Source organism: Triticum urartu, chromosome 2A (genome assembly GCF_056163025.1).
Source record: "Triticum urartu cultivar PI428250 chromosome 2A, HENAU_Tu73, whole genome shotgun sequence".
Lineage (NCBI taxonomy): Eukaryota > Viridiplantae > Streptophyta > Magnoliopsida > Poales > Poaceae > Triticum > Triticum urartu.
In genome coordinates, this window is record NC_141874.1 from 598,155,772 (window position 1) to 598,182,877 (window position 27,106).

General features: G+C 46.8%; 2 protein-coding genes across 4 annotated transcripts; both read left to right on the forward strand.

Annotated features, from left to right (window-relative positions):
* Positions 1-13,226: 13,226 nt before the first annotated feature.
* Positions 13,227-16,161, forward strand: LOC125539066 (uncharacterized). Of its 2 annotated transcripts, none has more exons than XM_048702431.2 (5): positions 13,227-13,474; positions 13,876-14,075; positions 14,626-14,676; positions 15,375-15,426; positions 15,735-16,161. In XM_048702431.2, the coding sequence occupies exons 2-5, from the start codon at positions 13,935-13,937 to the stop codon at positions 15,929-15,931; spliced, it is 441 nt and encodes a 146-aa protein (XP_048558388.2). In that variant the 5' UTR covers positions 13,227-13,474; positions 13,876-13,934; the 3' UTR covers positions 15,932-16,161. The 2 variants fall into 2 exon arrangements, with proteins under 2 accessions (XP_048558388.2, XP_048558389.2); XM_048702432.2 differs by having other exon boundaries at positions 13,899-14,075.
* A 253-nt stretch (positions 16,162-16,414) lies between these two features.
* On the forward strand, positions 16,415-20,407 carry LOC125539065 (putative polyol transporter 4). Of its 2 annotated transcripts, none has more exons than XM_048702429.2 (2): positions 16,415-16,884; positions 18,707-20,407. In XM_048702429.2, exons 1-2 carry the CDS (start codon positions 16,677-16,679, stop codon positions 20,110-20,112), a joined length of 1,614 nt encoding a protein of 537 aa, XP_048558386.2. In that variant the 5' UTR covers positions 16,415-16,676; the 3' UTR covers positions 20,113-20,407. The 2 variants fall into 2 exon arrangements, with proteins under 2 accessions (XP_048558386.2, XP_048558387.2); XM_048702430.2 differs by lacking the exon at positions 16,415-16,884 and adding an exon at positions 16,898-18,266.
* Positions 20,408-27,106: the final 6,699 nt, after the last annotated feature.

Below are 27,106 nucleotides of genomic sequence, written 5' to 3' on the forward strand. Positions count from 1 at the left end.
ACACAACTAGCAAATTTCTGTGGGCACTTCGCATCGTCTCAATAACAGAACCCAAGAAAGTTGAAGAAGTCTTCATGGAACCTGAATGGATTCAAGCTATGCAAGAAGAGCTTCAACAGTTTGAGCTGAATAATGTATGGGAACTGGTTAAGCGTCCTGATCCTCGTAAGCACAATATAATAGGCACCAAATGGATATATCGCAACAAGCAAGATGAGCATGGTCAAGTTGTCAGAAACAAAGCTCGTCTCGTTGCTCAAGGATACACTCAAGTTGAAGGGATTGACTTCGATGAAACATTTGCTCCTGTGGCTAGACTTGAAGCCATACGCATACTGCTGGCCTATGCAAATCATCATAACATACTTTTATATCAAATGGATGTGAAGAGCGCTTTTCTCAATGGCAAGATTGAAAAACAAGTGTATGTTGCACAACCGCCTGGCTTTGAAGATCCAAAACATCCTGACATGGTGTACAAGCTCAACAAGGCACTGTATGGCCTCAAACAAGCCCCTCGGGCTTGGTATGACACACTCAAAGACTTCCTGAAGAGCAAAGGCTTCAAATCTGGTTCCCTCGACCCCACTCTCTTCACGAAGACATATGATGGTGAACTGTTTGTGTGCCAAATATATGTGGATGACATTATCTTCGGCTGCACCAATCAGAAATACAGTGAAGAGTTTGGATATATGATGCAAGAGCAATATCATATGTCCATGATGGGTGAGCTGAAGTTCTTCCTTGGTCTTCAAATACGTCAACAACGCAACGACATCTTTATATCTCAAGAGAAGTATCTCAAAGATTGCCTGAAGAAGTTTGGTATGCAAGACTGCAAAGGCTTCACGACGCCAATGCCAGCCAAACATCATCTGGGTCTCGACGACAATGGTAAAGAGTTCGATCAAAAGGTATACTGCTCCATGATTGGTTCTTTACTTTATCTATGTGCATCTAGGCCAGATATTATGCTTAGTGTTTGCATGTGTGCTTGATTCCAAGCGGCACCAAAGGAATCACATCACTTAGCTGTGAAGCGAATTCTTTGATATTTGGCTTACACCCCAACTCTAGGATTATGGTATCCAAAGGGCTCAGAGTTTGATCTGGTTGGATTCTCGGATGCTGATTATACTGGTGACAAGGTGGATCGCAAGTCTACATCAGGCACATGTCATTTTCTGGGACGATCACTTGTATGTTGGTCTTCAAAGAAGCAGAACTGTGTATCTCTCTCCACTGCTGAATCTGAATACATTGCTGCTGGATCTTGCTGCGCTCAGCTTCTGTGGATGAAGCAAACACTCAAAGACTATGGCATTCATCTGAAGCAAGTGCCACTCTACTGCGACAACGAAAGCGCCATCAAGATTGCCAACAACCCAGTTCAGCACTCGAAGACAAAGCACATTGAAATTCGTCATCACTTTCTCAGAGATCATGTTGTGAAGGAAGATATTGATATCATACACGTCAACACTGAAGAGCAATTGGCAGATATCTTCACCAAGCCCTTGGATGAGAAGAGATTTTGCAAGTTACGGTGTGAGCTAAATATCTTGGAATCCTCAAATGTCCTGTGATCAGGCACACATCCTAACACTTATGCATATTGATGACTTAAATGTGCAGCACACGAAGTAAAGTATATCTTCAATCAATGAAGACATACATTCTAAGTGTGAATACATTAATGTGGAATTTGACTTCAGAGCGCCACGATAATTGTGCGCCGTGTCTGGGTCTAATACTTCCTATACGGTGGGTAACGCCACCACAAAATTCATCTGTTTGAAGTATTTTACCCATGGTGTTACATTTGTTGTGTCTTCACATTTGGTTTGGCTTCAATCTCAACATGTCTTCATGAATATCTTCATTATGTTGATCATATATATATATACTAGTGTTCTGTCCTCTACAGCATTCACTTATAGCTATGTCTTCTTGTTGAATCTTTTGAACTAAGTGAATGTGATCGGACCCTAACCTCTCTATGCTTTCTATCTCAAACTCTATCTCTCCAAATCATATACATTCTATTGAAACTGTCGAATATCTTCTCTGCGTCCTTGTCAGCAGAAGATACAGAGACAAACATTAAGTCTGTTTTCAATGCTAATTCCTTCACCTGAAACCCGGAGAAGTGGGAACGACCACCCGATAATCCAGGCGTGCGTGGGAATGTGGAACAACCTCCGATATGTTGCATGATGGCCACGTGTTCTTCAGATGTGAATCGCCAGGGGCACCTGTGTAATAACGCTGTGTTGTCCCTATCCCTATAAATACACGCCTCACCACAGTCATTATCCTTTCTTCCACTCTCGCACGAACCCTAGCGCCACCGCTAGCCCTCGACGACGCCGGCGACGAAGCGCTTAGCTGTCGCGACCTCTCCGACGTCGTCTTCACGCCGGCCGCGGACATCGTCTTCTCCGCCGCCGCCGTAGGTGTCCTCCGTCGCCAAGTTAGGGCACAGACGATCGAACTGCTCGGCCTCCTCTTCCACTCCGTCTAGCAGTTCCTTGTGTGGTAAATAAAACTTTCTTTTTACGGCCCCTTTGATCCTATAGATTCGTCACTTTCTACCATAAGCAGTTTCTGTTCACACATGTTGGATCTATTTCATACTGCATCTCATATTATGCCTAGTATGTTCACTTATGCTTCACAAAGTAGTTAGATTCCTCACTTGTACTGATCTGTGGATTCGTAAAAATCTGGAACCAACTCCTTATCTATGAGTGAATGTCTTCGTACGATGAGGTCAATGTCTTCTAAACTGATTTATCTTCAAAATCTTCTGAGAATGCATATGACCTCTTCCCCTTCCCTCGCACCTTAATGCTGTCACAGGTACATGTCCGTGGGAGAATCCCTTGGTTCTCATAGTCTGCATTCATTTGCAGAATTCTTACAGCATCATACAAATTCTTCTGAAGCCAGTTTTTGTTTGTCCAGCAAGCGAAAGCCCTTGAAGCCTTTGAACGTATTGAAGCCATTCAGTTTAAAGTTCATGGCTGCAGAGAAATCAGCAAGGAAGGGTGGCAGAAAGCGTCGAGGTGAAACATCAAGAGATCTGCCCGATGATCTCTCAGAACTGTACAAGACAGATCCAGAAGAGGATTACAATCAGCGCAAGACACGAATCCAATGGATTCGACGATATTGGGCAGAACAGTGGTTCAAGTACAGGTTTGTGACAAAGGAATATGCTGAGAAGAATGCCATCAAGCGACCATGGGGAGACATCCTATATAGAAATATTCAACCCAGGTCCAGAGATGAAGCCATTGAACAAGGCTTCTATCCCTGCATGGTCCGTGGACCACAGCCTGCGGATGCTGACCCATCGTCACTGCTATGGTGTCGTGACGACAATCTGTTCAAGCGCAACTTCCAGTTTGCCCAGAATTCGGCGAAGCAGAACAAGAAGTCATTGGGACTAGACTTCAACCCTGGTCCCTCTGCTCCCCGTGCTGACGGCACACGTGATGCAGAACTCAATGTCATCGGTCCTTTTTATAACCTGGATGGCCTCATCACTCACATCTCAGTTCAATGTGCCAAAGTGGATCATTCTGATGATGATGCTGACACTGATGAAGCCCCAGATCCTACTCCAGAACCGCAGAAGCCAAAGAAGGTTAAAGCTTCAAGGTCAGCTGCTCCACCAAAAATCTCATGGGCGAAGCCACTGGCTACTGCACCTCCTGAAGACAGTGTGCGGTCTGAAGATCTGTCACGCATCTCCAAGCCCCCAAGAGTCAAGATGCCTCTGCCACACACCAGCCAAGAACTGACTACTGCTGCGTGAGAGCATGAAGAGCCTGGCTGACAAGTGTGTGCAAGCATACAATGAGGCTGAGAAGCGCAAGGCCCTTGGACGTCCCGGCATCGACCCCAGGATGGCTGCAAAGAAGAAGAAGAAGCCCGCTGTGGCCGAACCCGACGCACCAAGGCATGAAGCACATCCCATTGTCTTCCCAACCAACATGACTGGCTCGAAGCCAAAAGCCAGGTCTACCGCTTCAGAACTGAAGAAGACGAGGACTGCTAAGGCTGAAGCCAGGAAGAGGAAACATCTTGAAGCCTCTACTGCTACTCCCTCCAAGAAGAAGCGCAAGACCAAGAAGGATCGGGCTGCTCCCACAGAGCCCTTAGTTGTTGAACCTATCTCCATGGTTCGCCCTGCCGCTGAACATCAAGAGCGCCAACTGACTATCCATGAGCCTGCTTCCACAGAGGCTCATGAAGCTGAAGACATTCCAGCAGCTGATCCCACCGCTGCTGAAGACATTGGTCACCATGACAATGTTGACGATGATGTAGTTCTTCCTCTGATCGAGCACCAACAGGTATCATTGCCTGTGCTTACTCACAGGAACTCATCAGCATTGGTCGTCCTCTGACGCCAATTGCTCAGGATGCATCATGGGCTGATCACCCACAACAACAAGTCACACCACCCCAGCAAGAAGAAGATGATGAATTTGAGGCCCAGCCAACTCCATCTCCAAAGGCGTCGCCAGCGTTACGCAGGCTTCGCAAAGGGCCAAGGCCTCAAGTCTCCGAGTCTGAGGCTAAAGCTGCTGAAGACATTCCGGCTGCATCAACCGATGACACCTAAGAAGAAGAACGTGTCCCTACTCCCCCAACTACTGAAGAAGCTGTTCTCGAGGAGAACGTGTCTGTGCCCGACCCTCCAGCTCATCAAGTGGAGGAAGAAAATCTTGAGGCTGCCACCACCAACATGAATGAAGCCATTGACGTTGTCATGGCTGAAGCAAATGTGGAGCCTACACCAACCCATGAACCAGAAGTCAGCAAAGCCAATGATGCTACTGCTCCTGTTCCTGCGCCTGCTGCTGGTCCTCAGTTTGACTATCATATTGAGCATAGGCCTCAGGTACAGAAGCCAATGTCAAGATTGCCCAGATTTCCAGGTCCTGCATTAGCACCTGGATCCTTTAATGTCAACGGCTTCAAAGCAGACAACACCTTCTTCAATAGCTCCAAGAACCCCTACTCAAGGGAAAGAATATCTTCTGATCAGTTCTGGAGCTATCCACAGCGAAGTTATTACTCATGCATTTTGTACAATCAAGGTCACATCTTCCCTCATATGCGTCTTGACACCGAAGCAATAACTGGTCTGCCCTGCTTGGAAGAAGCTCTGAATTGCTTCAAAGAGGTTGGAATGTTGCCTTTCGTCACCGACCAAGAGCACTAGAACGAAGAGTTGCTGCTCCAATTTTATGCCACACTTCACATACGTGGTTACAACAGAGATCCGAAGACTTCGGTCCTTGAGTGGATGACAGGAAATGTTCATCATGAAGCCAAAGCCTTTGATATCATTGAGCTCACTGGTCTACCCACTCCTGTACATCTCTATGAACCTGGCTGTCAGCTTCACAGTGAAGCTATGGAGAGCATCTTTCAGAAGCCTGAACCGAACATGAGTCAGATGCTCAGTATGAGGAAGCCTTTGCCTCCAGATGCTGCCTATCCTAAGGAGTTCTTTGTTGAAGACCTTGAGTATCCGCCACGGACTATCTATCACATTATCAGGCGAACTCTCTGGCCCATCAAAGGACATTCTTCACATGCAAAGCTGGAAGGTGCAATGAAGACTTTGGTCTTCTATATTCTTCATGGGAAATGCTTCAATGCACAAGACTTCTTCATCCGCCAACTTGCTGCATCAGGATCTGATCTTTTTGGCTTGAAGTTCTACGCTCCATGGATAATGCGGCTGATTAAACTCCACCCAGCTATCTCATATCAGCCATCTGCTCGCAATCATCGGATCTTTCTGCTTGATGTGGATATGTCCGTTGAAGCCATTTATCCAAAGCCTGCCAAGGAGCCTCTTAGTCTTCAGAATGCGGAGCATCAAAGTTTCACTCAGAACATTGAAGGAGTTGAAGCAGTCATTCATGTTTATCCTATGGCTGGTACTACACGTGCACCTCATCGTGCCCTTACTGAAGCCACTGAAAGCACTATTGCCCAACGGCCCAAGAAGCAATCTCGTGTTCTCAATGACCGAGAGCTTCTGGTTGCTCTTCATCAGAAACAGGATAGGCATCATGACTGGCTAAAGCGCCAAATGCAAAGCCTCTTGGTGGATGTCAACCGCATTCGCAATCTTGCCACCAAGAATGCCTTTGTTGCCCATGAAACCTGTCGGCGTACATGGAAAGGGCTGACGCTTATGTGTTCTGAGGATGATCTTCAAGAGGATGGCTTCTCTGAACGTTTCAAGTTTGACTCCACACCTCCCCGAAGGACTGTGCTGCGACGAACTCCATCTCTTGAAGACTCCGAGTTCTCTTCCTTTGCGGCAACTGTGAATGCCAGAGTGATCGAGGACGAAGATGATGCCACTTCACCGCCCCTACTTCTGCACGCCTTGACACTGCCCCAAGTTCTTCTGTACCGCCGAACACCACCGACGACCCTGCTGCTTCACCTACTCTTCATGGGAACGAGTAGATGCTCTATGTCTTCAAACCTTTTTGGTCCTCACTGACAAAAGGGGGAGAAGCATATGAGTTTGATAGTCTTCAAGCGGGTCCATATGGGCGGTTACTTTATGTTTTGCCTAGTGTTTACAACTCTCGTTTTGATACATTTGGTTCTTTGAGTTGTAACACTTAAACTCGATGGTCGTCTGCTACTTATTTGCTATTTTGTGATGCGATGATAAATTCCGCATGTGCGACGATAAATTCCGCACTTAGATCATTTTGCAGACGTCCATTTTTCATTATGCATGTCATTATCTTCACATACCTTTCATGCACGATGAATTGTCATCATAAGTTGAAGAGGATCTCCACAAGTACAACCTGCCATGTGCATTTGCATTCCAAAAGCAAATTACTTATATGCACATCTTCAGGGGGAGCCCTTGCAACTTATGAAGACTATTCCTTATCCTTTACAATTTCACATATTATATTCCCTGTTGAAAACTTTAACTAGTTTGTCATCAATCACCAAAAAGGGGGAGACTGTAAGTGCATCTAGTGCCACCCCTAGTTGGTTTTGGAGTATTGACGACAAACCTAGTTGAGGGACTAATGTGTTTGTGAGAATTGCAGGATAACACAGGTAGAAGTCCCTCATTGATTCGGTTTTCCTACCAGAGATGACCCCTAAAAATGTATGAAGACATTGAAGTCAAAGGTGGTATGTGAAGACATTCACATTGAAGACTATGACAAGAGAAGACATCGCATGAAGACTATGGAGTGCGAAGACTTAGATCTTTCGTAGTTCTTTTTCTTCTTTGTTGAGTCATAGGAACCACCGTACTGTTAAGTGGGGTCCAAGAAAACCAGTCAGAATGACTGAAGTGATGCTTAACCAAAATCCTATGTCTTCGAGTGAAGACTATGAGAGCGAAGGACAAGTCAGCTTTGCTTGTAGCCCAAGTAAAGTTGTCGTGTGTGTTTGAAATCTGACCGTTGGAACAAGTGTCAGTTCCTTAGTGACCCAGGGTCATTTCGGACAAATCAGGCCGGGTTGCCTAGTGGCTATAAATAGCCCACCCCCTACAACCATAAACGGTTGGCTGCTCAGAGTTAAAGTACGGCTTTTGTCGTTTGAGAGCAGCCCACCTCAAAGCCTTTGAGAGAGAATTCCTTGAGAGGATAAAGCCCTAACCACCCAGAGCCAAAGAGTGTTAGGCATCACTTAAGTCTTCTTGTCTATGTGATCTGAAGACTTATTACACTTGAGGACTGTGAATCCTCCAGCCGGTTAGGCGTCGCGTTCTGAGCATCCAAGAGTCATTGTGGATCGCCGGTGAACGAAGTCTGTGAAGGTTTGGAAGTTTACCTTGAAGACTTACCAGAGTGATTGGGCGAGGACTGGGTGTCCTTAGCTCAAGGGAAATAAGGTGAAGACGAGGTCTTCTGAGTTGAATCTCAGCCTCCCTAACCAGACGTACAGTTGTCACAGCAACCGGAATTGGTCCAACAAATCATTGTCTTCAACGAGCCACTGGTTTCATCCTTCCCTTCCCTTTACTTACTGTTGGTTCTTGTGAAGTCATTGTACGATAGCATCACCATTCAACTTCACTAAGTGATTACGTGTACTGATTGGCTTCTCAATATCTTCCTACCTGATCCTTACTGCCTAGCTGCTATTAGTCATTGTGCTTTCACTTCATTGAATACGTGACTATGGTTTGCCTAGTGTAGTCTACCTTCCGCTGCATGATAATAGGTTTATTTCTATCGTTTGTCTTTGAAACTTACATGTTTTGAAGACTTTCATAAAAATCGCCTATTCACCCCCCCTCTAGTCGATCACTAGCACTTTCACGATGTCCAAACATCACAGTGAATAACATCAAAAGGGAAAGTGGCAATTGATGATGAAGAAGAAAACGACAAACGAACATGTTTCCCTATGCGACATGCATGACAAGTGTGTGCCTCCGATTTATTACATGAAAAAGGAAAAGTCCGCAAAACTTTATGAAGAGCGTCGACGCCGGGATGGCCAAGACGAGCATGCCAGAGAGAGCCGTTGGCGTGAAGAGCGACGGGACCATGGCTTGTTGTTGGGCCACACGGGTAGAGATCGCCGGGAGAATCACAGCGGTGCAGAACCTTCCGGGAGTTGGCATCCTTGACAGAAAAACCATGTTTGTCAAACTCAACGGTAACAAGATGTTCACGAGTAAGAGTACGAACAGAACATAAATTTTTGAGTAAGGATGGAGACACAAGAACGTTGTTGAGAGATAAGGAAGACGAGGATAGGGGGAGGGAGGACGCGCCATGGTGGGTGATGGGAAGCATAGAGCCATCACCGACAACGATGCGAGAAAGAAGGGGGTACGGAGAGGCACGAGAGAGGATACCCGGGTGCGATGCCATATGAGCAGCAGCGCCTGTGTCCATGTACCAGTCCCCACCGCCAGAGTAGTTGCTTGGAGTAGGGGCGGCGTGGAGGGCGGCTAGAAGCGCCGGGTCGTAGGTGTAGCCGGTGGGTGCAGCGCCGTAGGGTGAGGGCATGGCGGCGCCGTGGGCCACGGTCCCGCTGTACATCGAAGAGCCGCCGGGTCCAGAGCCACCAGGAGCGGCCAAGAGAGCCTGATGGGTAGCCGGGCGAGGGCCAAGGAGGCCCGGAGCAGACGCCAGCGGAAGAGGCATCGAGTAAGCGTGCACCACCCCGTCCAGGGGTTATACCCTGTGAGCCAGGGCGGGGGTGCCCCAGCCTGAGCAGGAGCGAGTGGAGCCGCTTGGCGGGGCTGAGCGCCGCCGTTGTGGCCGCGGCCGTCGCGACCTCCCTGCCGCTTCTGGCGGCCCTGGTCAGGGGCAGCGGGCGGCTGTGGAGCCGGCGCGCGGGGAGGCTGCGGGAGGGCGGCGGGGCCCTTCACGGTGCCAGCATGGAGCGCGGCGAGAGGAGCTTGCCAAGCCGCATGACGAAGACACTTCTCCTTCTGGCGAAGATATGTGACCGCCTTGGCGTACGTCGGCGTGATGAGGGAGAGGTTGGCGGCGGATTGGCCGAGGTCGGGGTGAAGGCCGCGAAGGAGGTTGGTGAGGAGGACGGAGTCGTCGATGACCATGCCGACGTCACAGAGCTCATCGGCGAGAACCTTCATCCGCGTGCAGTACTCGTCGATCGAAAGATCGTTTTGCTGCATGGTGAAGAAGTCCCCTTGGAGGAAGAGACGGCATTGGAGTTGATTGTCGAGGAAGAGATCGCACAGCCGTGTCCACATGGCGTACGCCAACGGATCGCGGGAGTTCACCATGTTGAAGAGACCTGGAGAGATGGTGAGAAAAAGCCACTTGACGATGCAGGCGTCCACAGCAAGCCACTCGTCGTCGTCCTTCATGTCATGGATGTCGACGCTACCATCAACATGCTCGATGAGACGGTAGGAGCGGAAGAGGAGCGCGAAGTACGTGCGCCATGCGTTGTAGGATGGTGAGTCGAGGTCGAGGACAACGGGAACGTCATCTTTGATGCGGAGCTCGTTGAGGCGATCGAAGGTGAAGGTGGCACCGGTGAAAGAACCGGCGTCGGAGGGTTCGGCTTTGGAGCGAGACATGGTGATGATTGGAAGGAGGGCGGCGGCTACAGAGGAAGGAGCAGCGACGGCGGTGTGATAGGGTTTGGGGTGTGATGCGGCGGCGGCTATGAAAGAGATAACAGCGGCGGCAGCATAGAAGAGTTAGGGTTTTGGTGTGGCGGCGGCTAGAGGAGAAGTAGCAGCGGCGGCGGCAGCGTGGAAGGGTTTAGGGTTTGGTGTAGCGGCGGCGACGAGTGGAACAAGCGGCGGCGGCAGGGAGAGAGAGGCGGCGACGCGTGAGACGCGGCGGCGGCCTAGAGTGGAAGCGGGAGAGATCGGTAGAAAACTGATACCATGTAGAAGACCATAGGATGCAACTCATTGTATTTCATCGTAGTCGGTTACAATATATACAAGTGGTGTCTTGCGTGACAAGCCAACTAACCCACAATATCTCTAGAAATCAGTTATACAAGGCTAGAGATAATAGGAGAGTCAGTCGAAAATAAATACAAAGATATCACGTTTCAACATTCTATCTACATTGCGGTCATGTTCATTTCATTTTTGTTTCTTCAACCAGTTCTTCTTTTTAATTGTGTTCCATCCATTGTTATTGTTCATCTTTTTCTTTCTCGGTGAACCTTTTTCACTGTCACCTTTGACTAGTCTTGTCGTTTGTTGTTCCTTTTGACCATTTCATCATTTCTTTCTCAATTCGTTTTACGTCCATCCACTTATCTTCCTCTTCATGTTCTCAACTCACCACTCTCTCGTGTTATGTCCCTCATATACATGGTCAAATCCAAATTAATGACATCCCTTTTCTCATCATGAATCAAAGAGTAATGCTAGAGTCACGAGGGGTTTACGGGGTTGTTTGGATTCATTGGTTGAGAACTTGAGATTTGATTAAGTGAGGCGGGTCCATCAGTAAAAATCAGAAAGGGCCAATTAGAGGAGAGCATGCATCTAGGTCCGTGAAAGTCCGTAATTTTTATCCATCTGTGTAATATTATCGTAAATCAAACACTTTCCATGTCACGTCCTTATTCGCCTACTACACATTATGCCATCTTCAACGTGTTCCCCTGTCCATTCAATTATTTTTTCTTACAAATCACATTATTCTTTCATTCTTTGAAATGCAATGATTCTTCTGGCACGTGATTTCATTTTAATCATAACTTTGTTTATGTTGTTTTAAGAAGTTACGTTCTATGAAACTTGTGTTTAGGGCATTTTCAATGCGGACCCTCAAAACTCCTGCATTCGTTCGGACCGGGCTGTCCGGATGCAATTTGCCATCCAACGCGGTACATCATATGTTCGTGGACCCGTCTGGTTGTGTTGAAGTCTTGCAAACCGGATGCAAACTAGGGGGGGCTTTGCTGGAGTCCGGACCGCCATCATGTAGGACTCTGACACCCCCGACCCACTCAAATCCCCCTCCCGGTTCACTTTTCTTCCATTTCACCCCTGCCCCCCTTGCTTTGCATCCACACCCTCCTCGTCCAACGCCGTCGTTGTACCTCTCCGGCCGTCGCCCATGCATTCTCGGACGTCCGCCGCCCCCACCCACATACGTGGCCGCCTTGGACTATGCCGCTGTCCACCGAGGATCCGTCCGTAGCCAGGTACCCTCCGTCCCCTGACGCCACCGTCCACCGAGGATCCATCCGTAGCCAGGTACCCTCCACCCTCTGCCGACACCGTTCATCATGGGCACCACGCCCAGCAGGTGTTCGGCCAACTGTCATAGAGTTCTCTTATTGAACTTCTCACTGTTTTCTGGAGTAATCATGATGGCGGGTACTCGGTGATGAAGGATGAGCTATTGTGCGATGCATGGAAGGTTGTATGTCAGACTTTGTAGGCATAATGAAAGGCAGAACACTATTTTGGCAAAATGTGCATGCTTCGTTTCTTGAGGAAAAACACTTCGCACCCTATGACGCACACGTGATCCATGATCGCAATTTGAGGTGGCTAGCTAATCAATGGTATATATACCATCTCCAATGCCGTCATAAATTGTCGCAGTTCGGTTGCACGAGTGAAGATGTGCCATTGGGTTGTCAACCATGGAGATCATAAGTTTTGCTTCTTGTTGCTCAACATGTTGGTCAGTTCACTGATTCACTCAATGTTTCAACTTGATAATCATCATGTTGTATAGCCACTGCGTGCTGTCGTGTTGTACTATAGGACCGGGGAAAGGTAATTTACATCCATACACTCTTGGATGAAACTCAAGGGCAATAGTGTGTGGGATGACTTGTGTCGATTCTTACTAACTCAAGTATCGTTGATTTTGGGATCGATGAATTCGAAAAACTTGTTGAACATCTGATTATTTTTTATGTAATATCTATATTTGAACTATTGTTGTACTAGAAATATTTGCATGTTATTTTTGAATGAATTGTGATATTTCTATTGTTATTTCGAGTGTTGCGAAAAAAGGAAAAAAAGCAGGGACAAACGATTAGGGGACATGGTTGGGTGGCCGACTGTCGGTGCTAAAACCGGTGGATCTTGGATAGGGGGTTCTTGTCTGTAGGTCTAGGACAATGGTAACAGGGGACGAAGGGAGACGATGTTTACCCAGGTTTGAGCCTTCTCGAAGAGGTAACACCTTACGTTCTGCTTGGATTGTATTAATGTGATGGAGTACATAATACAAGATGATCTAAATCAAGACTGTATGATTGTGTTCTAAACCCTAACACTAGTAATCGTGCCTCTAAAGACTAAACCCTCAGCTTATATACATACAAGGGTGCCTAGGTTACACGCATGATCTGTTGCCAACGCGTCATTTATAGAGCAATCCTTGAAGTACACGCCAAGTTTTTGGAGGTTTCCAACTTGATCACGTCGTGGTTCACAACTTCGGTAGCTCTTCTTTTTTAGTGATTGGCGGGCCATAAGCCCAACCCATGGATTGCAGGCCGTACAGATTAGTACTCCTTAGTTCATGACACCGTCAAAAGCCCTTGAACTGCAGGTTTATTTTCAAATAGCAAAACTAAAACAGGTTATTTTTGCGTGTGACTGATGTGTTGGTGTCCGTTCCAAAAATAATTTTTTGAGAAAAGGTGCCCGTTTCAGGTGTCACAAGACCTACCTAAAGTACATAGCCAGGCCCAGTATAGCCTTCGTGCGCCAATCCAGCCCATCCCATCCCAGCCCAGCCACGGCGTCCCCTGCGACTCTAGTTCGCGCCGTGGGCTCTGCCGCCGCCGCCGCCCTCCGAGGACCCGCCGCTCGCCGTCTGCGCCAACGCGCTTCTCCCTCCGGAACCGCGCCAACTACAAGCCCCACCTAATCGCCCCCCAACTGAAGTCGCGCCCCCTCCCCGACGCCAACCTTCATCTGTGAAGCGCCGGCGGCGGCCTCCACCGCCACCACCAGGTAAGGCTTCGTTCTTTCTCTTTCCTTTGTTCCTTCGTTGCAATTGTTCGGCGAATGGAAGCTAACAGATAGAGAGAGGGCTCCATCTCTGACTGGCAGCGACCTGTGTGCTGAGGTGAAAATTTCAGAGGGTACATCGTGGGCAGTTTAGGTTATTTCACATGAGGGTATTTGGTGTAAACAGTTGGGCATGTAAAATCCACTCCCCCTTAAGAGTTGTTGTATCGTCTGCAGTCCCGATCTTTGGTAAATTAATTTGCTAGCTGTTTAGCACAAAGTACAAAGGGACTGAAAGGATTTACTTTTTTGCCAGGCAATCCTAGTTGTGTATTTCGCCTACTGCAAACATTCCCTGGATAGTTGTATCTTGTGTATTCAGTTCTTGCTTCTGAACTCTGTAGGTAATCTGGTTGGTGAAGTGCAGGATTTACTGCTGTACAAGTGCAAATTCTTGTTGGGGATGGCAAAGGAAGCTGAGAAAGATAAACAAATTGCTGAGGAGGAGGAGGAGGAGGAGGAAGAAGAAGAAGAGTATGTCTTGCTAGAGTTAGATGATGTTCATTATTCCTGCATACAACCAAATGCCCCTTATATACTCTCTGTAAGTTGGTTTCATCTCACAGTATGCAGCTTACTGGTACAAAAGGACATTAGGCTCTGTTGTAAATGTAATTAAGAAGATGTGGTGTCTCTAAATTGTCCTTAAGCACTTTTGTCATATTGATATATATAAAGAAAGAGTTCACTTTAGATTTGATTATATCAGAAATGTTTAAATGGCCAATAGAGTCCCAGAGCAAATTATTTTTTTGTTTGCACTAAGATGAAGCAGTAGGTTATGTGCTGATTATCTAAGAGAGTTCTTGCAATTAGTATGTTCCACTTCTTACATGAAAGGGCTATATATGTTTCTTGTGTTTGGAGCAACCTTCCTTCAGATTTGTTTTTAGGTTGCCATAGTCAATGGATACCGTTATCAGATACAAATTCCTGTTCAAGTTGTGTCTATGTCTGTTTCGTAGATTCACGGCGACAAGCTAGGTAGTTATGCGTTTAGTGATCGTCTTGTTGGCTTATTTGAGCTACCTGTACAATTTTGCTTACCGCCTTTATGTGTAGTTCGCTAAGTTATTTGTAATCTTCTTTTTCAGGGTTTGGATACATTGACTCCTACCTTGGTAGTAGGTGATGGCCTGAAGATGGTGAGTATTATTCATGTTATGTTCGCTTTTGAAGACGTTTACTTGTCAAGTTAAGGGGCATTATTCTTTTTTTTTGCGGGGAGTTAAAGGGCACTATTCTATAGTTGTTTGAAGTTTATCTTATTGAACTTTTGGCACGGATGTTTTATATGGCTGCCATCTATAATAAACCATACCTTTGAGACATGGAGTGAATTTGTTGGTAGGGGTGTAGATCTTTCATACTGTATGAATGTACAACTAATGTATCACTGTTAGAACTTTACTTTGGGTGCTAATGTAATTTGTTTAATGAATGAATAAAGTTCGATCGCCTCCAAAAGGGAGCTTTACTTGGGGTTCATATTTTAGAACGATATATCTGGATACACCCATTTATCTGGATATGTTAAAACCTTTTCATAATAGGAGACTGTCTGGAGAATATATTGAGAAAATTTTGTGAGTTATTCTTTGTGTCTATTATGGTGAATAAATAGATGGAACTAAGGTTCATGTGAACTCCATAATTGTTTGTGATAGCTTTAGCACTAACAAGCACTGTGTTAGCTGATGTTACCTGTACCAGTTAACTTCATTGGTTTTTCTTCCTTTTTTTTTTCTTCTGTTGTTTAAATATTGGAATCTCTACTTTAGGGCTTCTAGTTGTTAACCTAGTTGCTGAGTGAGCTGGTGGCTGATGCCTTGTTTAATGGCAGATTGGAGAATACGAAGAAACGGTTGGCACATGCTATTTATTTTCAGAAAGTGGTGAGTGTTTGCATCCCTCTGCAGCCTCTTTCTTTGCAGCAAACATTTCGCATGTCCTGTTAAATCCCATAAGAGTTTTGTACACTAACCTGATACCCTGTGAATACGATGATGCCGTTTCCTTCAGATTTCCATGCTTGTTTCGTATGAGATGGCACCTTGTTCACACATAGCATGTTTTTATCTAACTTGTCGGGAAGGCAGGGCAACATTGCCATTCATGAGGAACCTTGTTCCCTGGCGCCGACCCTAGTGCAATTTTTACAGTGGATTCATTTGCTTTTTTAAATATTTTGCTTCCTTTCCAGATGCTCCACCAAAACCTGTTCATGGAGAGCCGGCACCTCCCAAGGAAAACAAGGACAAGCAAGGCAGAAACATCAAGGAAGCACCGCCCAAGGAGGTGAAACATCTGACGAGCGTTCACAAGATCCTCAAATTCCGGTCGACCAGTGAGGGTCGTCAGGAGCACAGAGCATACCGATACAGGGACAAGGAGTTTTGACTCTTCTAATGCACACAGCAAGCGATCCTTTGACCCTTGGAATGCGAGGACAGTACTCCTTAATCTTAATTAGCCACTAGCATTCTCTATCCCGAGGTAACCAGCGGTTGCGATGCATGATTCTGGTGACTCTTATCCTCTCTCTATGAAGTATGCACTGTTAATCTTGTGAAATTCTGCAACAATGGAGTTCCCGGTCTGTATGTAAACTAATGCAGCTCTGCCTAAAACTTGGTAAAACATCCAGTGCTTCTGAAGCCATCCAGTGCTTTTTTGGACCCAAGAAGCCATCCGGTTCTTGAGTTAGAAAAAGTCGTTGGCTTCCGGTTGCTTTGCAGTTTGCCCCACTTGCTATTAGTCTAGTCTAGACCAACCTCACGCGCAACCGGAATGGATCTGGAATTCTAAAACCTCTTTAAACGCCTAGACCGGAATCTTGATAGCGATTCCCATGTAATATAAGAGTGCCGCCCTGTTGCCACTTGCACCATAGAAAACACCGAGAGCTCCTGCGCTCCTGCCGTGAACGTGGGAGGGAGGGGGAGACCAAAGACCAATCGCAGCGGTCGTGTGTATAACAAAACAAAGCATACATACATAGACCCAAGCCAAGGCAAAAGGAGCCAGGAGTTGAATCATTTTGAGCTCCTGCGCCGCGCTAGATCTGAAGAGAAGCAAAGATGCAGCATCACAGCAGCCTGCTGTGCTAGACCAGTCCTTGAGCGTGGTAGCATCGGACTCGGAGATGACGGGGATGATGGAGTCGGTGAAGGCGAGGCCGGCGAAGGGCGGCAGCGAGTACCGGCGGGTGGAGCCGGAGGAGGAGGAGGAGCTGGACGGGGCGGAGTGGGCGCGCAGGGCCGAGGCGGGCAGCCGCCGGCGGAAGACGGCCGAGCGGTACGTCTTCACCTGCGCGCTCTTCGCCTCGCTCAACGCCATCCTCCTCGGCTACGGTCAGTCATCTTCTCTTCTTTCATTCCTCCATCTATGTTTCCTCCCTCATCTAAACTCCCATTCCCCTTCCCAAATATTGCCAAACACGCCGTGAGGATCCAACCTTAGTTCTCTGCTCGGGGAGAATGCGTCGCATCGCAACGTTGTTTGCATGACGGGGTTCGAATGTTGCTGAGCACGTCACGCGATCATCGGCGGGCACAAAACACGTGGCGTTGCTGTAGCTTAGCAAGAAACTGTTGTATTGAGGATCGGAGTAGAGAACATTGTCGTGTTTGGCAGATTGAGGTTGGTAGGTGTGGCCGTGTGGGAGCCTCTGACGCAGAGGGGACCTGGGACTGGGAGCCGGGATGGAACTTTCTGAGATGGATCGTTGGTTTGCAGCGCTAGAGCCTAAGGATTGGTTAGTCCAAACCACCATGGAGTTTGCTTAAACTTGTAGAAAAAGTGGCATCTGCACTGAAACTAGTACTACGTAGTACTACAGCTCTGTCTCACTCACCTGCCAACTCGTCAATCCGGCCAAATTGCAAATCGCATTTTTCACCGGGCTATCTGGCCTTTACCATTTGCTTTTTTTTGTTTGGAGTTTTCCACTATCAAATACTGCCAGAAATCTTTTATAACAGGAACGATCTACATCACTCAAATTTTCAGAAACTTGAAATAGCTGACAACGTAGACGTAGTTCGACACCGTGTAAATTACTCCGGAATCCAAGAACACGGTACGGTAACAGTCTGACTCAGCAATAGTCGCAGTCCTGTTTGCCGGCGAGGGCGCGTCCAAGTCCACCTTCCATAATTTTCCATGCCGAAACCGAGTAGGAGTACATGACCTGATGACCATGACCCAGGCAAACAAAATCGCCAAAACCAGCCCAAATAATCCCAACCGAACTCTAGCCCCAGAGACTTTTTTTTTTTGCGGTGGACTAGCCCCAGAGACTCGCAAGAGTGGACCGTTCTCTTCTGGAAATGTTTTCACTCGAAAAGGAAACGTACTATGGAGTAGGAGTACAAATCTTGGCACCTCGCCTCGCCCAGACCAGTAGGAAAGAGACAGGCGAGCGGCGAAGCGGAAGCACGTCGACATCCCCCACCATCCCCGCCTCGCGCCTCGTTCGCCGTTAATGACCTCCAAATCGGACGCCACTCCGCGGCAACAGCAGCGTCGCCGGCAGCGCGGAGCGAGGCGATGGCGGGCGCGGCCGACGGCAGGGGGAGCAAGTACGCGGCCCTCCATCCGACCGACGGGCCGGAGCTGGACGCGGCGGCGGTAAGCCGGAGGAGGCCCTCGGCGTCCGAGAGGAGGAGCAAGGAGAGGTTCGTGTACGGCTGCGCCATCTTCGCCTCGCTTAACGCCATCCTCCTCGGCTACGGTGAGTCCTCTCGCGATGCCGCGGCCGGAGAGTCTACGAATAGAAATGGCTTGTTGTGGTGCGCCCCCGTGATTGGAATCGTGAGTTCGCTCGTGACATCCTTCTGATGGCGATAGAGATTTGCAACTGCTGACGCTAGATTTTCATCCCTTCACGAGTGAATCTTGATTTTATTCTCAGCCAACACCATAACAGACTGAAGAGAAAACTTCGAAACTGCGACATGAAGTTAAGACCATGTTATCTTGATGCAACATACAGTTACATACCTATGTACGTAGATGATTTAAAAATTCAAACTGAGATTTTCAGCATCCGGAACATGACTAGTGTACTTAGTTTTTGTGGCTGCCGTGCTATTGAGCTTCTAAGAGATTTGAGATTCCATGCTTATCTATCTTACACTTATCATAACCCAAGACTCATGCTGCTATCTGCAGATGTCGGTGTCATGAGTGGCGCAATCATCTACATCCAGAAAGATCTCCACATCACCGAGTTTCAGGAAGAGATCCTAGTTGGTTGCCTAAGTGTGATCTCACTCTTGGGAAGCCTGTCAGGAGGAAGAACGTCCGATGCCATCGGCAGGAAATGGACAATGGGCCTTGGTGCGATCATCTTCCAGACCGGTGCAGCCATCATGACATTCGCTCCTTCGTTCACCGTGCTCATGATAGGGAGGCTTCTCGCCGGGGTGGGCATCGGCTTTGGCGCCATGATATCTGCCGTCTACATTGCCGAGATCTCCCCCGCGGCTGCCCGGGGGACTCTCACATCCCTCCCTGAGATCTGCATCAACTTGGGGATCCTTCTCGGCTACGTTTCCAATTATGCTTTCTCGGGCCTCTCCGAGCACATCAGTTGGAGGGTCATGCTTGGTGTCGGTATCCTCCCGTCTGTCTTCATCGGCGTCGCGCTTTTTGTGATCCCGGAGTCCCCCAGGTGGCTGATGATGGAGAAGAGAGTTCCAGAGGCCAGGGCGGTGTTGCTGCAGATAAGTGAATCGGAGGCTGAGGTTGAAGAAAGGCTGGCTGAGATTGAGGAAGCTGCAAATATCATGAAGTCGGTTAATTCTGAGGACAAGGCGGTGTGGAGGGAGCTGCTGAACCCTTCTCCGGCCGTTCGTCGGATGCTGTATGCTGGCTGTGGTATTCAGTTGTTCCAGCAGATCACTGGAATTGATGCTACTGTCTATTACAGCCCAACAATTTTCAGGGATGCTGGAATCAAGTCTGACCAGGAGCTTCTTGCAGCAACAGTTGCTGTTGGATTTACTAAAACGATTTTCATACTGGTTGCCATTTTCCTCATTGATAAAGTTGGGCGCAAACCGCTTCTGTATGTCAGCACCATTGGCATGACGGTCTGCCTATTTGCCTTGGGGACTGCACTTACATTGCGAAAGCATGCTGAGGGGCTTATTTCTCCAAATCTTGGGATTGATATGGCGATCTTTGCAGTTTGCGGGAATGTGGCATTCTTTTCGATCGGGATGGGACCGATATGCTGGGTGTTATCTTCAGAGATATTTCCTATAAGATTGCGAGCTCAGGCATCAGCACTTGGTCAAGTAGGTGGCAGAGTGGGCAGTGGCTTGGTTTCCATGTCGTTCCTCTCCATGGCCCGTGCTATATCCGTGGGGGGAATGTTCTTCGTCTTTGCAGCGATCTCGACCGTCTCCGTTGTGTTTGTGTACTTCTGTGTGCCGGAAACTAAAGGGAAAACTCTGGAGCAGATTGAGATAATGTTTGAAGGTGGCAAGGAGTGGAAAGGAGGTGGCGAGGTCGAGCTTGAAGATACACAGCATTTAATTCAGGGTGACAAGAAAGCTTTCTCTCTAGGTTGATACAATCAGCAAAGCAACAAGAAGCTTCATGTCAGTGCTGAAACAGCCTCGTCCTGCTTCGGGCATCAGATTGAAAAATGATGAAGCTGCCTTCAGCTGCTGCCGATTTTGAGGGCTCAACAGGACTTTACTGCGCATAGGTTGTAACATAGATGGTGTATTGTGTTTTTAGTGTAAAGTACTCCATTATGCAACCATACCACAAGTATCACGTAGAAGGAGGACACAATGCGGTTGTATCTGGTGGTCTCTTCCACCTATAAAATCAATATAGTCGAAGAATTCATTTGTAGAATTTCATTTTAACACAAGAAATAATTGTGTTCTTTTTTCCAGAAAAAAAAGGGTGAGAACAAGTGGTGTGATGCGAACCTCGTGTCTCTTACCTCCGACTGAAAACTAAATGTATGCGCTTCTCGACCGAGCTAGTATTAAATTACATGGTAATTTTTGTGTTTTTTCTCTAGAATACTAATGATTGTCGTTCGTTGTGTTTCAACAGGCCAATATGAACTTGCAGTCTTTGAAAGTGTTTTTTGTCTCTAGCGCTCTATGCCTACACGACAAGTGTAATATGGCAAGCAAAAAAGATGTCTTCTGAATCATAGCCCTAGTATCGAGTTCATTTCGAAGAATTAGCCAAAAGAACACATTATGTTCCTTCTGACAACAGGAGTGCCACAGCCATTTGAAAGTTGCAGGGAGTTTGTGCTGCCCATTGAAATCTGATATGCTTTTGAGACAGAATAAGAAGGCCCGCACGGAGGAGTCCATGAATCATGGTCATATGATAGGTTTTGCATCTTCAAGAGATGGTGATTGGTGAAGTTGTCGCAACTCTTTTTTTTTCAAGGATACGTCAGGAATGACGTATCGAGATCATAGATAGGAAGTGCCAAGATGGCAAAGATTTGTCGCAACTCTTGAAAGGCCTGAAGTAGTAGAGGAAGGTGAAAGAGATCCACCAAACATCATGTAATAGTGATATGTTCTTACAGATCCACCAAACATCATGTAATATCGATATGTTCTTAGATTGGCGTATGTTACTAGTACTAGGTGAGGTAATGGGAGCTGAAAATCCATGCATGACTAGGCATCTTTTGAAAGCATAATGGATGCACCATTTTGTAAGTGACAAGATGCCATGACTAAACTGAGACAACAGTTTTAGGCTATCTCTCCATCAGAAGAAAAATGACCATGATGTGATTCTTCTAAAGTTGTTTGATTTTGAATCATCTCAGACGTATGAGTCTTGCTTACTTAGAAAAATGAACACAACACCTTTCGCTGGTAATAACGAGGGAATTCCAAGACATTGGAACTCATACATAGTGATGCATGTGGCCTGATGACCACGCCTGCTAAAGGAGGTTATCAGTACTCATAACTTCAACTCATGAATTTAGTAGAAATATATAGGTCCCCTTGATGAGAAAATAATCCTAGTAATGAGCATGGCATGAGAAAAAAATTGTTTATGAAATTGAAACCCACATAGAGCAAGAGGTTACAAAAGCAAACCAGCTAAACAAATAAGTTTTTATTTGAGTTTCTCCAATATTATCCCACCTCTAGACCAAATCTTCCATTTGAGTTGCTCTACCATTGCCAACACCCTAAAAGCTTGATTTCTCTTCATCCCTCCACTCAAACTCCACCAAACCATGATCATTGAAAGAGAATCACCTGATCTACACTTCCACTAAACCAATTTGTAGTCACCATACTTGTGCATCACCAATACTTGTTACTTTTGGAAATTTGGGACTCATATGCGCTAGGAGCAGAGCCCGAAAGCTTTCTTTCGTGTGGTGTAATCCGGGGAAGTTTTAAATGAAGGAAATATGCCCTAGAGGCAATAATAAAGTTGTTATTTATATTTCCTTATATCATGATAAATGTTTATTATTCATGCTAGAATTGTATTAACCGGAAACTTGATACATGTGTGGATACATAGACAAAACACAGTGTCTCTAGTAAGCCTCCACTAGACTAGCTCGTTGATCAAAGATGGTTAAGTTTCCTAACCATAGACATGTGTTGTCATTTGATAAATGGGATCACATCATTAGGAGAATGATGTGATGGACAAGACCCATCCGTTAGCTTAGCATAATGATCGTTAAGTTTTATTGCTATTGCTTTCTTCATGTCAAATACATATTCCTTCGACTATGAGATTATGCAACTCCCGGATACCGAAGGAATACCTTGTGTGCTATCAAACATCACAATGTAATTGGGTGATTATAAAGATGCTCTACAGGTATCTTCGAAGGTGTTTGTTGGGTTGGCATAGATCGATATTAGGATTTGTCACTCCCAGTATTGGAGAGGTATCTCTGGGCCCTCTCGGTAATGCACATCATGATAAGCCTTGCAAGTAATGTGACTAATGAGTTAGTTGCGGGATGATGCATTACAGAACGAGTAAAGAGACTTGCCGGTAACGAGATTGAACTAGGTATGGAGATACCGATGATCGAATCTCGGGCAAGTAACATACCGATGACAAACGGAATAACGTATGTTGTCATTACGGTACGATCGATAAAGATCTTCGTAAAATATGTGGGAACCAATATGAGCATCTAGGTCCCGCTGTTGGTTATTGATCGGAGAGGTGTCTCGGTCATGTCTACATAGTTCTCGAACCCGTAGGGTTCGCACGCTTAACGTTCGATGACGATTTTGTATTATATGAGTTATGTGATTTGGTGACCGAATGTTGTTTAGAGTCCTAGATGAGATCACGGACATAACGAGGAGTAAAGATTCATATATAGGACGATAATATTTGGACACCGGAAGTGTTCCGGGGGTACCGGGTACGTATCGGGTCACCGGAAGGGGTTCCGGGCTACCCCCCGGCAAACTATATGGGCCTTATGGGCCAAGAGGGGAAACACACCAGCCACTAAGGGGCTGGTACGTCCCCCATATGGGCTGGCCAAATTGGAGAAGGAAAGGAGAAGGAGGAAAGAAAAAAGGGAATAGGATTCCCCCTTCCCCCTCTTCCCTTCCTACTCCGAATAGGAATACGAAAGGAGGAGGACGAATTGGGAGGTGCCCAAGTAGGATTCCTCCTACTTGGGGCACCCACTTGGCTGCCTCTCCTCCCCTCCAACCTATATATATGAGGGGGGCACCGCTAGAACACACAACAAACATTGTTAGCCGTGTGCGGCACCCCCCTCCACAGTTTACGCCTCCAATCATATTCACGTAGTGCTTAGGCGAAGCCCTGCGCGGATCACTTCACCATCATCGTCACCATGCCATCGTGCTGACGGAACTCTCCCTCGACACTTTGCTGGATCAAGAGTTCGAGGGATGTCATCGAGCTGAACGTGTGCAGAACTCGGAGGTGCCGCACGTTCGGTGCTTGATCGGTCGGAATGAGAAGAAGTTCGACTACATCAACCGCGTTGTCAAACGCTTCCGCTTTCGGTCTCCGAGGGTACATGGACACACTCTCCCCCTCTTGTTGCTATGCATCTCCTAGATAGATCTTGCATGATCGTAGGAAATTTTTGAAAATGCATGCTACGTTCCCCAACAGTGGCATCAGAGCCAGGTCTATGCGTAGATGATATGCATGAGTAGAACATAAAGAGTTGTGGGTGATGATAGTCATACTGCTTACCACCAACATCTTATTTTGATTTGGCGGTATTTTTGGATGAAGCGGCCCGGGCCAACCTTACATGACCACGTTCATGAGACTGGTTCCACCGACAGACATGCAACTTGTTTTGCATAAAGGTGGCTGGCGGGTGTTTGTTTCTCCAACTTTAGTTGAATCAAATTTGACTACGACCGGTCCTTGTTGAAGGATAAAACAACAAACTTGACGAAATATCATTGTGGTTTTGATGCGTAGGTAAGAACGGTTCTTACTAGAAGCCCGTAGCAGCCACGTAAAACTTGCAACAACAACGTAGAGGACGTCTAACTTGTTTTTGCAGGGCTTGTTGTGATGTGATATGGTCAAGACATGATGTGATATAAGTTATTGTATGAGATGATCATGTTTTGTAAAAGTTATCGGCAACTGGCAGGAGCCTTATGGTTGTCGCTTTATTGTATGAAATGCAATCGCCATGTAATTGCTGTAGTTTATCACTATGCGGTAGCGATAGTTGTAGAAGCAATAGTTGGCGAGACGACAATGTAACATCCCAAATTTTCAATTTGGAATGTTATACATAGATCATCCATGCATATCATGTTTTATTGCTTTTCCGTTCCGTAATCCTCGAAATCCTAAGCAGCTCAAGGACCCTCGGAGAGAGTTGGGGATTTCCCGGTCTTCATATTTGATTCTTTTATCAAATAATGAAAAGAGGATTTGATTTTAATTATTTCTCTCCGAAAAATATTTCACATTAAAAATTAAAGAGAGGAGATAATATGACTTCTCCAAAATAAATGAAATATTGGAGGAAAAATATTAAAATCATTAAATTCATTTTTATTCGGATTTTATTTGCATTAGAAAAATTGCATGTTTTTCAAAATTGCATTTTAGGGCCAAGAAAATGTTCATTTTGTTCTAAATATTTTATTTAGATGGTGAAAAATTGTTTTGGCATTTTTAGGTTTTTATTTATTGTTTTCTAGGATTTTATTTCGGTCGACGAAGTTTAAAAAAAAGGGGTTTTGGCGCCGACTGGGCCTAAGGCCCAGCCGCGCCAGGCCGCCGCCGCCGCCACTCGGACCGGAGTCCGAGTTGGACTCCGCAGCCGCCGCGCCTTGCCCCCTCCTCCAAGTCGCCGCCCCCGCCCCTTTATATACGCCGCCACCCCCGCCCCAACACCACCACCACCGCCGCCAACCCTGCCGCCCGCAGCCGTCGCCGCCCGCGCTCGCCGCCGCCGCCGCCTAGCGCCGCCGCCGCCGCCAAGCCCCGCCGCCCTCGCGAGCCGCTGCCCCGCCTCGCCGGAGCCCTCTTGCCGGAGGTAGCCACCGCGCCCCGCCGCCGTTTTTTATAAAGACCGTTCGGTTTTTTTAGAAAACCTAGATCCGTTTTTTTCGGATTCGCCGGTTTTTCTCGGTTCTTCCAGTTAGCGGACGTTCATCCGTACATTCGTTTTAACGAACGGTTTTCGCCCATTAGTTATAGCTAACGAACGCTCGTTCGTTAGTCTGTTCGTGAGTTTTCTTTTATCGGATTTATTCCGTGATTTTTCTGATCGTGATTTCTAATCCGATCTTAGTTTCTGTTTATCTTTTCGCTCGTTTAACGGAATCATGCGATTCAAGCGCCTGGAGTTTCGTCTCGAAACCCTCTTTCCGTTTGACCAACTCAAACAAGTTTTGCTACTGTAAAATTTGACCTAGTTTCAGATTAGTAAACGAAGCTTCTTTCTTTCGCCGTTTGAGTTTCGTTGCTCCGTTTGTTTTGATTCTTTTTGCGAACCGGAGTTCTTAATTTGAACTTTCTGGTCAACCTCTCTTATTTGAGTTTTGCTTGTGCATCGTTGCTTGTTACTTATGTATGTTATTGTTTGCTTGCGATAGAATCCCGGAGTGCGAAGCGTGTTACTACGAGTCTCTAGGATTCGCGGATCGTCAGCAAGGCAAGTAACACTTTGATCATATCCCATTATTACCCAGTTTTTATGCATTAGTTCCAATCCTCAAACATTGCATGATTAGGATGTCATTAACTTGTGGGTTGGGAAGTAGTTGCCGAGGTAGAACCTATTGCCCTGTTACATTCAAACCCTTGGGAGTTACTTCTACGTATTGCTTATTGCTATGCTATGCTCGTAGACGTGGTTTGGGTTTGAGTGAAGTTCATGTCAGATGTGAGATTGTTAATTAATGGTTCAACTTAAGGTGGCAACTTAATCAAACAACTGGGTGGATTGAGGCACCTGGGGAACCCAGTGTTGTCTGTTTTTTTGGAAATCCTGGGTGTCGGTGTCAAAACCGGCGGATCTCGGGTAGGGGGTCCCGAACTGTGCGTCTAGGCCGGATGGTAACAGGAGGCAGGGAACACTTTGTTTTACCCAGGTTCGGGCCCTCTCGATGGAGGTAATACCCTACTCCTGCTTGATTAATATTGATGATATGGGTAGTACAAGAGTAGATCTACCACGAGATCAAGGAGGCTAAACCCTAGAAGCTAGCCTATGGTATGATTGTTGTGTATGGAGTTGATTGCCTACGGACTACAACCCTCCGGTTTACATAGACACCGTATAGGGTTAGGGTTACACAGAGTCGGTTACAATGGTAGGAGATCTTGAATATCCGCATCACCAAGCTTGCCTTCCATGCCAAGGAAAGTTCCATCCGGACACGGGACGAAGTCTTCAATCTTGTATCTTCATAGTCCAGGAGTCCGGCCGAAGGTATAGTCCGGCTACCCGAACACCCCCTAATCCAGGACTCCCTCAGTAGCCCCTGAACCAGGCTTCAATGACGACAAGTCCGGCGCGCAAATTGTCTTCGGCATTGCAAGGCGGGTTCCTCCTCCAAGTCCTTCATAGAAGATTTGTAAACACCAAGAGTAGTGTCCGGTTCTGCAAAATAAGTTTCCACATATTGCCATAGAGAGAACAATATTGACACAAATCAAATCTGCTGACGTATTCCGCAGTGCGCTATCACACTACATCCAAGTCCTTTACTCGAATCGTTTTTACTTTTCCACCTCAGCATGTTTTGCGAGGCGGTTTCCTTGGCATGTCTTGTCAAAGCAGAGATCGCGTGCCCTTTTTTACGGGTTTCTCATCAATACGGACGTGGGTAACCCTAACCGCGCCATTTACCACGGCGCTTGGGAGGCAAGCGAGTTTTATTGGGCAGGTGGGGACGCACAACCGCATCCGCCCATATAAGGGGATAAGGATCCACCTTTTTACCTGCGCCTTCTTCCTCCTTTGCCTATCCATCTCTTGCGCACTCGAGCTCCAGCGCCCAAGCCCGCACTTCCCACCTCAACCTTCTCCAGCAATGTCCGGAGCGGGAGGCA